The sequence below is a fragment of the Tasmannia lanceolata genome, unplaced genomic scaffold (genome assembly GCF_043159265.1).
Source record: "Tasmannia lanceolata isolate RefF3 unplaced genomic scaffold, GAP_Taslan_0.1 ptg000015l, whole genome shotgun sequence".
Classification (NCBI taxonomy): domain Eukaryota; kingdom Viridiplantae; phylum Streptophyta; class Magnoliopsida; order Canellales; family Winteraceae; genus Tasmannia; species Tasmannia lanceolata.
In genome coordinates, this window is record NW_027518692.1 from 10460227 (window position 1) to 10472935 (window position 12709).

The window sequence follows — 12709 nt, forward strand, 5'->3', positions numbered from 1 at the left end:
TATCTAAGTAGGAGAGGAAGTTGAGCCGACAGAACTTGTTGATGCTACTGGATACCCTTGAACGCTGGTCTCCTCTTCCCCATGTTGTGTGCACCCAGTAGTACCAAGTAAATACCCATGAAGGGCAACATCTGCCTCCTGCCTCGTCCCATATGAGCGGTAACAAGCTCCACTAAACTTGTTCACCTGAAGATGGCAGTCCTGCCAATTGTCAAAAACCCCAACTTGCCTTCCCTTGAAAACCATGTAGAACTTCTATTTTGCCATTCACCTACAGGAACGCACAATAAGATTACAAGTAAACAATAGTTTCCATAGACATGCAACAGAGAAAGGGTTCATAAACATAACCAAATTAAAAGAATGTTGAAAGACTTGAAGCACAATTAACCTCCATAAGCATTTTGCTCATCTAAGTAGCCACCACCTAGAAACACTTATATCAGTAGAAGACTCACCTTTGCTGCACTTTCGCAGGAAGCCATTTCACATACGATTACTCTCCATCACAGAGTAGCCACATGATATGAATTAAATGAATGTCACAAGTACCCCATGTGATTGTTCAATAAAATACATGGTAACATCTACGACAATTTATAAAGCATGGTCATTAAAGCAGGAGGCGTAGATAACACTTACATCAGTAGAAGGAAATTTAATAACAATTGTTTTGCAAATTAACATGCCAACCATATTGTCTAAGTTCAAGCAGAGTTCCGAAATAAAACCATAGAAGCAACCACAACCACAACACAACAGTAACACAACTGATGTCCGAAGGAGATCGGTCACTCTACTCACTCCCTCCCAACTGACCGGGTCCGAAAGAACTTTGCGACATACATTTCTCGGAGGTCCTTCGGACGGCGAACAAACGATCGCCCCTCTGCGAGGTGTGTGCTCAGATAGTCATATATGTCAGCGACCGCTGCACGATCAAGACCATCAATTTGTTGCAGTGCCTCCATGATCTGGTCACACAGAATGTTCTCCTTCTCATTATTCTCTTTAAGAACAGCGGTATTCTCTTTAATAGCAACCGCAACCTCGGAGACACTGGCGGCGAAATTGTTTATAGTGGAATTCAAATCAGTGGAACCTCGCCTCTTGCGTCTACTAGGACCTCCTTCCCTACTTCCCTCCTCGTCCATACTCGTGTCCATTGGACTTGGTGCCTGACGAGAGGTCGACCTACGAATATTTGGCCTACTCGATGAAGTGTGTGTCATAGGGGTCGGCATCTGAGGAGCACTGAAATCCTGAGAATGTTCACCCAAACAGTCATCATGGGAGAGGAACTCTGTGAAGCTATCGTCTTCGGTAGGTGGCATTTGAGGAGTGTAGAATTCCTCGACAACTGGCCGTGGCGGATCCCTGTTATTTCTCCGAAATCCCCCATCTGCGATGTCCTTCCCAAATATTTCAACCCAGTCATCATACAGCGCATAAGGTTTCTTGAAGAATTTACCTGTATCGGGGTTATCCTACACATCAAAGGAGACTATATCAATTAACAAATATATTGACTGGTGGGAAGGGAAAGCTTTAGTGTAGTTAGGCACTTCTTACCCTAACATAAGCCTCACCAACGTCATTCATAACCGTGAGCCTCTTCAACTCACAGTCCCAGCCGAACCCACTCCTGTTTACTAAGCCATGCAGGATCTTAAATATTTTCTTCATTTGTTTCACATGATTCTCGATTTGTGTGCGCTTCATATGGACGCCGAAAGTCTCATTCACAACCGTCGTACAGTATACATAGGCACTCTCTTTGAATCCGTTGAGGCATGTCTGCCCCTCCGCAAATTGATGTTTCAATGCTGCAAGTAAGACCTTATCCATCTCTGTAGACCATCTCGCATTCTTACCTTTATCGGTCTCAGCTTCGTCATCCATAACCTGAAAAGATTTCAGTTGGGCAAAATGCAAGAAAACAGAACATTATCAATGCTTTTACAATGTTCTCATAACCATGATTTCCGAATTGCAGCGGCTCATCTTGTCATTCTGTATTACCACAATTGATTCACCAACCCATGCAATCCAACAGTCATACAGATTAGGCAAGCACGCATGACTATAATATATTTTGAATACAACAATTACCTAACAGCCAACAGCCAACAGCCAACAATATATAGTATTAGAAGATACAGAGTTCTGTATAAGTTGATTATTCCATAGCCTTCACATAGAATATGTTATTAGCTTGCCCTGTTCTTTCCCTGTATCGTAAAGAATGAGAACAGAATGCTCTTCACATAGAATACAGATTCATCCAATGCCACCAATTTATATGCTCATCCTGCAAGAAAGAAGATATAGGGAGACACTAATGTCGTAGGAGAAGGAACACCCAACTGTTAAAATTGGTTAGGTATCAGAAACCTGAAAAGATTCTTTTCTTCTTATTTATCATGTGGGATTGACTTACCTACGCCATAGATGGATGCTGTGTTTTTCTCTAGCACAATGGATACTTACATTTCAAATGCCCATTTAATATGCCATTGCAATGGTCACCCAAAAAGACAGCAGTGTGTACATTGCATCACGCATAACAGCCAACAATATTTGTTTAAGTAGAGGACTTTGTGGATAGTGGATTAGTGTGTCATTTATGTTTACAATATTTTTTTAAGAAAAACCAGTTTATGAAGGGTACTAAAAACCATGAACCTTGGTTTGTGCTGTGAACTGGCTAGAGATTCAGTCGAGCTTTGTCTTGACCTGCCTACACTAGAGACTAATGAAAGTCTGATTCTGTCTCTAGTTTCCATAGCGTAATTACAATGACAGTCTCAACCAAAACCTTAGGCTTCACTGTCAATAAAAAAAGAGTGTGTTCTAAGGATGAAAGAACACATCTTTAAACGTTTTTTTTCTTTTTTTTTTCATAATTTCTGAACTTCATTTAAAGATATGTAAGGGTCTGGTTGGTTGCACAATTTTTGGGGTTTACTAGTTTGTTTTGTTGGTTTTGAGGTGCCACGTCATCTATTAGTAGTGTTTGGTTGCCTAGAAGACTACTTACTGTATCTAGGAGACTACTTACTGTAGTCCATATGTCATGCCTTCTGTCCCCCCACCAAACTAATTGGAAAATGTTTTTGCTTTCCTAGTAGTCTTGGGATTTCACACTCTTCTCTCTTTCTCTCTTCTATTTCTAGATATTGGTAATGACACCGAAATTTTTTTGTATGTGATGGCACTGTTAAACTGTAACATTGATTATCAAGTGGACAAAAGTCATGGGAAACATCTCCATTTTTTTGAAAAGAAGATACAAACAGATCTCGGCTTTGGGGAAGTGCAAATACTCCAACTTGAACAACAAAATAGGAATCTATATAAAAAAATTAACCAAAACATAGGATTCCTGTGATGTAAAAGGTACTACCCATGTACCAAACCCGCGCACCAGTGGCTAAAAAGTATTCTATTTTGTTGTATTTGTGAACCTTGTTCCGAAGAAAAGCAGGCCGTATTGTGAACCTTGTTCAGAACAAACCAGTTCTCTACATCTTCTGAATTTGAGTGACATGTTTACAGTAAAAAGTATAGTTTATGTTATGACCAATCATGCAAAAAAGTAGAAGCACCCCATTGATGTCTGTTTTATCATAGTCCATACTGCTCTTTCATATGTCCGACAACATCCATTCTAGGCAAAGTGCCTCCATGAAAAAAATACAATGGATGAGATGCATATTTAAATTTCGCATCATCACAATGCTTTTGTTGTGCTTGTTGTATGGGTGAAAAAGAGAGAGCGTAAACTGTAAGCAAGGTGCAAGGCACAAGTCTGTTGGCCTGGCATCCCATGCCATAAGACACAAGGCATCTATAAATGAAATATATCAATATTTAAGTAGATTTAACTTGAATAATAGAATTTATAATAAATTTAAAACAGCATTTGCAAGATACATATTTAAAGTTATAATTGCAAATATAAGACCCTAGAAAGCAAAAACTATGATAGTTAATTCGATTAGAGAGGCATATGTTTGAAACAAAACAGATGTATTCATAAAGCATTTGTGAAGCATCTGGATATTGTGTCATGTCAGATGTTATCTTTTAATGTGCTTTAAAAGATGTATTTCAAGTTTCATGTTTGGATTTTTCTTATTTTGTATGCTGTGAAAGAGTGTCATTGTTCTTAGTTTTGTCTTTAGTGAAAATCTTTAGTCTCATATCGGTAATGCAAAAGACCGTTCATGGGTTTATATAGACTATCGAGATTCTCTAACAGTTGGGATCTAAAAAAACTAAAGACATAGACTATCGAGATTCTCTAACAGTTGGGATCTAAAAAAACTAAAGACAGTTGTATAACAAACTTTTCACATAGGTTCACGAGCCATAGCTGTTTTGTCCGTTACACAATGTGTGTTTTTCAATGAACGGTCATTCTAATGGTCACTTACTAAACAAATGCATTTGTGAACAATTTATATTAGTGAGTGGTTGAGTTTTCCTATTTAGGAAGATGCTCTCTTCTTTTTCATATACAGTTTTTACAGACACTATTGTCTTCTTTGCATTCTCTTCTATTCTCTTTGTTCTTTCAAGTAAAGGTGGACAATGCGTGTTTGCAAGGCCTTTGGTTCTGTGAGTGTATTCTAGAGGCAAACATCATCAACCCATATGCATCATTGACTCGTCAGATTGGGGGCAAAGTTTGTCTTAAGGACAGAGGGTTTTGACTCATGATTCAAGTCGATAACTGATCTAAATTCTTTGCAACCACATGTTCTTATGTTTTTTGTAGCTCTCTCTCTCTCTCTCTCTCTCTCTCTCTCTCTCTCTCTCTCTCTCTCAACTCCAACACCATGGGTAGACATCTCAAAGGATTTTGTAGTGCAATTGCCTAAGGCAGCAAGGAGTTTGGATAACATATTTGTGATTGTGGACGCATTCTCCAAGATGAGTCAGTTTGGATAACGTATTTTTTTCAATGAAGTTGTAAGGTACCATGGGATACCACACTATTGTTTTAGACAGAGATGTAAAGTTCAGCATCCAATTATGGAGCTGTCTTTCGAAGATGCTGGGAACAAATATGAGATTTTGTAGCCCATACCACCCCGAAGTGATGGTAAAACCGAGACAGTCAATAGATCGCATGGAAATATGACGGGAACAGCTATGAAGAACTTCAGAAGTTGGGACTTAGTCTTGCCCAAAGTGAAATTTGAATTTAACTGTTTGGTGAATCACACTACAGGATATTCTCCATTTCAGATAGTGTTGGGGAAGAATAAACAAGGGCCCTTAGACCTTATTCCACTGCCAGTACATCTGAGAAAATCCCTAATAAAGTTGAGGAATGTTGGAAAGTTTGCAGCAGATACACACAAAAGTGAGAGAAACCATCCTAAAACATATAGCCAATTAAAAGGAGAAGGCTGAGATGAAAAGAAGGAATTTAGCCTTTGAAGTTGCAGACAAGGTGTGTATATGTTTTTTTTTTCTTTGTGAGATTTTCACTTGATGAGTTGTTTCAAGAAAATTGCAAATCAGAAACTGAGTCAACTCGACCAAGTCCAAGGTAAATTCATTGAGCTTTTAGAATTGTGTCTGTTAGCATATCTTGCTGGGCTTTAAACATGATGTTAAAACCATTGCATGTTTGCTCATTATTGTTTTTTGGCAGCGATATTTTTGAAAAATCAATGGTTAATATATAAAAGGGCGAGATTGGATCCCAAAAACCTGTTAATATATAACAGGTGGGCAGAGCTGGATGTAGACCCTGCATGATTTTCTAAAGAACTGATGGCTATTGCTTCAAATTTAGTTGAGGATACAGAGGTATTTCTACTTCAGATTTATGAGACATTGTTCCAGACGAGAGGAGTAGTAAACTGGGTTTGTTTATTACTAATTGTTGAAGTTAACAGACACTTCAAAGCAAACAGAAGTTAACAGACAGAGGAGTAGTAACCTGTTCTCTAGAAACTGTAAGAACAGTTGGAGCAATCTGTGTTTTTCAGAATGTGATCAGATTGCAGAGAAGCCCATGACGTCTAATAGTGAAAGAAATAAAATAAAGTGACAAATAAAATTTGAAATGCGGAAGGAGAAAAATCAGCATAAGGATAAACAGAAGGAAGTTGCAGAAAAAATCCATGAAAAACACATTTTTAGAAAACCCAGTTTTTCCAAACTGAGAGAGAGAGAGAGACAGAGAGAGAGAGAGAGAGTCGCTCTAAACCTCGTTGTGAGTCGAGCAAAGTATCGAATTTGAAGAGAATAAAGTTACATAGAAGGGTGTTAGAATGAAGCACTAGTCACATAGAATCCAAAATTAGTACACCATATACGTGGCATACAAAACTATGTGCCATACAATCCAACCTCAACCACCATACATGAACCATACAAATTTCAGAAACAACAACCATATCAAGCAGAGGGTGTATAATCTCTCCACATAGCTGAACATATTTCTGTCCTAATTCTATCTCCTTCTATCCCATCCTGAGCTCTACTTAGCCATGGCTCCCTACGCAATTCTTCCTCATGTAATTCCTCCTCATCTTCTAGTCTTCCACCTTGCCTACTTGTGGAGGCTAATTCACTATCGCCAGAAGCAGCGAATTCACGATCGACAACACCAAGAAGCCCATCCTGAGGCATTACGCCTCTAATGAAGTTGTGAATACAACAACAGGCTATCACTAAATCAACCTGTTTGGGGAAGGGGTACATTGGTTTCCCGTGGAGCACGGCGAAACGCTTCTTAAGCACACCAAATGCACGTTCAATTACATTTCGGGCTGAAGAATGCCTATGATTGAATAGTTCCTCAGCGGTCCGTGGCCTGTTGGTTCGAAATTCATTCAGATGATACCTCGTCTTACGGAACGGGGTGATGAAATGACTGAGCAAGGGAAACCCGCCATCCACAAGATAATACTTCCCAGGGTGGCAGATAATTCCCCTCTCGTTAGCAAGCGTTTCCGCCAACAGTCTCGAGTCAGACGCAGATCCTTCCCAACCAGCTTCGACGAATGTGAATTTTAAGTCAAAATCACATGCAGCTAGTACATTCTGGCTAGTCCACCCCTTACGACATAAAAATCGACCTCGCGTATCAAATGGCACTTTAGCCCGAATATGTGTCCCATCGACTGCCCCAATGCAATTCTATCATATAGGAAGGAAAAATGTTACTGACATAGTCTACAAGAAAGGCATAATTATAAGGCTACAAAGTCAATACCTTGAAGTAAGGATACAATCTTCCATTCCCTCTAATCTGTGGCGGTGTATCCGGTGATGGAGGTTTTATGAGTAAGTCTGACAAACTCATAATTGCGTCGACAACCTTACTGAAATATCGACTAACAGTTTCTCCTGATCTTCTAAAATATGCTTTCATACAGCGGTTCCTCAGGTCATGTGAGATGATGTGTAAGAAAATCGCGAACTGCTCTTCCACTGAGCAGTGGAGCGTATCAGTTAGCCGCCCAGTACCCTTTAATATATGGACAAATCTTGTGAAACATTCGACATTCATTCGAAGGAGATCATGGCAGTGCTCGTCTGTTCGCAGAGCGTAGGGGAGAAATGTGCGTGGGGTGAGATAGGTGTTCTCATAAGGAGAACATTCGAAGAACGCTTCTTGTTCTTCGATCACTGCCGCCAAGGCTACAGCGGTACCAGCTGCAACCAAAGCGCACCCCTGTATCGCCAAATTCATTCCACCATCATCTCCATTACCATCGTCTTCGGTTGGTAGTAAGCTCATTGCAAATGAATAAGTATACTCAAGCAATGAGAAATGAATGTATCTATTAATGAAACAAGGATGTAAGTATGGGTCAGTATTATGAGTGGAAGATTCACTCTACAAGGATGTATCTATTCATGAAAGAAGGATGTAAGTATAGGTCAGTATTATGACTGGAAGATTCACTCTAGAAGGATGTAAATAGAATATACAATATTCAAAACTCAAATGTCTCTCACTAACCCCATGAACTGATTTTTAGGTACCAACATGGGTTAGTTAACAATATTAACTTCTCATTATTCTCCAATGGGAAAAGTTGATTTGAGTCTTCAATTAAGCCATTGAGGGTTAGTGATTAGTAACTGTGTCACGTATATATCCAATAATTAGAGAGTAAATGTTTTTTTAATTTTGAACACTGCTGACCCAAATAATCCTATTTTGTTCGTGGAGAAAAAATTATATACATAGCATCCTGTCCATAGAAGGAAATTATCTCTTCCGTCATCAAATTCATGCATTCTTAAACCAGGACATATAACAACAATCATTAAGCACTGCTGAACCATGCATTCGTTGGCCTTAATTACAATCTAATAAGATTGAGGACATATTATGACAGATTCAAGCAGAAAATGACATCAGATTCCTTCAACGCACATTCCAGAAGCATATAATGACAGATTGAAGCACATAATGAGAAGAGAAATTGAGATGGGGTTCTACCCATTCAGAAGAAAAAATGACAGATTGAAGCAGCAAATGCTTAATAATTCTCATTAGGTTCTACTGTTTCAGGACATTCTCATCTTCTTACCCTAACATAATATTTTTCCACTATGATTTCTAACCAGAAAATGACAGATTCAACAAGGGTTCTACCTGTTGAAGATTTACTCGAGCTCGCTTTCCTCTTCGGTGGGTCGATTTTGTCGAATATAATGGGCTAGAAGCTGTGCTCTCCTCCTCAAATGCAGCAGCAGATCTCTTCCCTTTCCCTTCCATACACCATCAAATTTGTTCATCAACTATCTTCTTCTTATAGAACCGTAGGACGAACTACCACCACGAATTTGTTCAGGTGAGACCTCTGTTTTGCAGGATTTGTTGTAGATTTTGTTCTCTGCTTATATTTTCTGGCTACGGTTTTGAGTGGGGAAAGAGCTTCTGATGTGGAAGGGACAGGTTAATCAGAGGGTAGGGTTTCATTGTGGTGAGGAGAAGAAGCCAAAAACATGGAGGGGACAGATTATTCGAGAGAGACGAGTGGGTTTTTCTGCCCTCTGAGTTTTCTCCTCAATCGATCGTCAGATTGGGTTTTTCTGCCCTTCTGGGTTTTCACGGGTGGAACTGCGAGCAAATTTTCGTCCCGGGATTATATTTTGCTCCCCCTAAAACCCACCAACCAAACATGGGTTTTGTGCAGAAACTCCTCGACTCTTCGAGGGTAAAAAAAAAACCCGTGAACCAAACAGAGCATTAGAGAACCCTCTGTGCAGACTTGAAACCCTCATTAGCTACTTGATAATCCCTTAAAACACCTTGTGTACAAACTTGAAACCCCCATTTAGGTATTGAAACTCCCTTTTAGAGTCCATAACCCCATTTATCAACTTGATAACCCATTCTATCCACTTGAATACCCCTCAAGGAGAGATGAAAAACCCCTTTTAACAACAACTTGATAACGCCTTTCAAGGACTTGATAAACTGAACTCCTGTTTACAATTTTAGAAAAACGTCTGAAACAATGGTTTCTCTTCTTTTAAACTATGATGAACATTTGAAGAATGATATTTCTTGGGAATATGTCAGGGGGGAGGAAGACATTGTTATCGGTCAGCCGTGGAATCAATTTCGACGAATTTCAAGCTGCAATCCAAAGAAGAATTGGTGTTATAGAAAGGCGGATATTACTATTGAAATTCCAAGGGTAGGCCCGAGTACTTACTCTAATGGCAACTAATGAGGAGGTAAAATTAGGTTACTAACAAGTTTTAACATTTCCAAAACTCTAACCCAATTTTGAAGATTAAGAGATCAAAGATGAAACAATTTAAACACACAAGTTAAATCCTAAGTGCAATGCAAATGTAAAGCAAGAGATTAAGAGAGAGTGCACCCGAGATTTAAAGTGGTTCGGTCCTCCAAACGCGAGGCCTACTCCAGTCCACCAACCAAACCCGTTGATGGCTTCACTATTTGATCTTCTTAACTTCGGCGAAGATCGGTGCCGATTACAATTCCGAATGCATTTAACTTTGGTGGCAATCCTCACCACGGAGAGTGGGCTCCGCTTCTCCGAACACTCGCCCCAATACAATGTTCTTGAATAAGAAAGAAAGAATAAAAAATCCTTCACAAGGGTTTACAAACTTTGAAGAAGATGAACAAATTTGAGTCTAATGATCCAAATCCTAAATCTAGAGGATGAGAGGCATAAACAAGCTTGATTCACTCTTTAGATATTCCAATAGATTTTTAGAGTGTTAGGATTGATAATTGGGAAGTAGATAATGCCCATATATATAGAAAAACTAAATATGACCGTTTGAGGGGCATAGTCGTAATTCTGGCAAAGTTTCCAACGGTCACAAATTTCTTCCCGTTATAGTGTTCTCGGAGTTCCGAGAAATTCTCTCGGAGTTCCGGGAATACAAACAAAAGTTGGAAAAAAGCTACTGGACCAAATCTCGGAGCTCCGAGGATTTTCTCGGAGTTCCGAGCTCGGAGCTTCGAGAATTCTCTCGGAGTTCCGAGAAGCCTATATGCAGCAGATTTTCAATTCTGTTTCTTATTTGTTTGGGCTTCCAACTTTACACCAAGTTAGGATTGTAAATGAGGGTTCCAAAGTGTTGGAATACCACAAGGACAATCACATAAACATTTAGGGTGTGTGTTTACTTACTTTATTTATGCCTCTAAACACCTAAACTAGGATTGGATCTTATACATTCTAAAATGACTTTGATCTTCAATTTGTGATGCTTCAAGTCTTCATGCATCTTCGATCTCCGATGACTTTGGCCTTCATAATGTGGTCCAATGATATCTTCTTGGCCTCAATCCAAGCAATCTTGTCTTAGCACAATTATGATCTACACCTTAGACATTCAAACACATTAGTGATATAAAATCACTTGTGTATTTGAATCATCAAAAGAAGATGGGAATTGCCATGGTGGGAACCATTGTGCTTACAATCTCCCAATTTTTTATGATGACAAGCACAAAAGATTTTCCAATAAAAGCACACATATATTTTCTTAACCTAGATTTCTCTCCCCCTTTGGCATCAATAAAAAAGATGGGGTAAAAGAAAATCAAAGGGCAAAATTTTCAATTTTAAGCTCCTCATTTTTTAAGGAAAAAGACAAACATAAAACTCTCCATATTTAGAGTTTTTATTCAACACAAGATGGGATATTTAACAAACTATAAAAAGATATTCAATTTTAAGTTCAAGCCCCTAATCTAAAACACATATGAAGATACTCATGTGGGGGCTTTGGGAACCTAAGCTTTCTTGGTTCCACCACAACCCTAATTTTAGATGCACATTGGAATTGGTAATGACCATTGATTCCACAATAATGGTATCTAACATGAGGGTTAGATAGACTAGTCCTATCATAAAATGCATGATTAGGTCTATGACTAGCCTTCTTCAAGATTATGTCAATAATTTTATCACCATTTAGAAATCCATGGAGACATAATCTTAATCTTTCATTTTCGTTATGAAGATGGGTTATTTGATTTAGAAAATCATTAGTGTCATCTTCATAAGATTTGAAAGAGCTTGCCACACCTTGAAGTTTAACAATTTGGTAAGTTTTCTCATCCAAAATACCCTTAAGGGTTTTAATCTCAAGTTTAAAATTTTTAATTTGTGCTTGAGATTTTGATATGGAAGAAGATGACTCATTTTTCAAAGTATCAAGTTCATTTTCTAATTTAGAAATAGATTTTTTAAGAACTTTATTTTTTGAAATTTGAGAATGCAAGATAATGCACAATTCATCATAAGATATGTTTTCATTATCACTACTCGATGAATGACAAGAGGGGTTAGAATTTACCTCATCTTCATGGGTGAGTGCCATGAAGCAAAGATCATCCTTGTTAGCTTTCCCTTCACTTGAGCTTTTTTCCGAAGTGCTAGAAGCATCCCAGGCGGCTACAAAATCCTTATTTTTCTTCCAATCCTTCTTCTTTCCCTTGTACTTCGAGGAAGATGACTTGAGAAGTTGACACTCCGGTCTTTTGTGTCCCGTCTTTTTGCAATTGTAACACCTTAATCCTCCTTCTACTTCATTTTCTTCTTTCTTCTTTTTATCCTTTTTATGTGTCTTTTTCCATAAGCTTTTAAATTTTCTTAACGCTTGTTCCTCATTACTATCCGCTTCACTTGAGGATGATGAGTTCGTCTTGGAGGCCTTTAGAGCTAGAGATCGACTTTCTTTTTCTTTCTCTTTCGGCTTCTTCTCTTCTTGACGGCTAGTGAGGAGCATCTCATGAGTGATAAGAGATCCTACAAGCTCCTCCATAGTTAGCATCTTGAGATCTTTTGATTCTTGGATGGCGATGACCTCTGGATCCCAATAAGGAGGAAGTGACCTAAGCAACTTACTCACAAGCTCATCAGTAGGATAAGATTTACCAAGATTAGCTAATTCATTAGATATTTTAGAAAATCGGGTATACATTTCGGAAATACTTTCATTTTGACCCATTCTAAACATTTCATATTTGCTCTTCAACAAGTTTATTTTGGAATCCTTGACTTGTGATGTTCCCTCATGGGTAACGGCAAGAATATCCTAAATAACCTTGGCGGAATTAAAAAGAGCTACTCTATTAAACTCCTCCGTAGATAAGGCACAAAACAAAGAGTTTATAGCTTTGTAATTTAAATTTGCGTGCCTTTTCTCTACAACATTCCATTCTTCAAAT

At 38.6% G+C, this 12709-nt stretch overlaps 1 protein-coding gene across 1 annotated transcript; it reads right to left on the bottom strand.

Annotated features, from left to right (window-relative positions):
• Nucleotides 1-800: 800 nt before the first annotated feature.
• Nucleotides 801-8865, bottom strand: LOC143891706 (uncharacterized). Its single transcript, XM_077396245.1, has 3 exons — nucleotides 8636-8865; nucleotides 1573-1905; nucleotides 801-1487 (listed from the first exon to the last, which is right to left on the bottom strand). Exons 1-3 carry the CDS (start codon nucleotides 8756-8758, stop codon nucleotides 801-803), a joined length of 1143 nt encoding a protein of 380 aa, XP_077252360.1. The 5' UTR covers nucleotides 8759-8865.
• Nucleotides 8866-12709: the final 3844 nt, after the last annotated feature.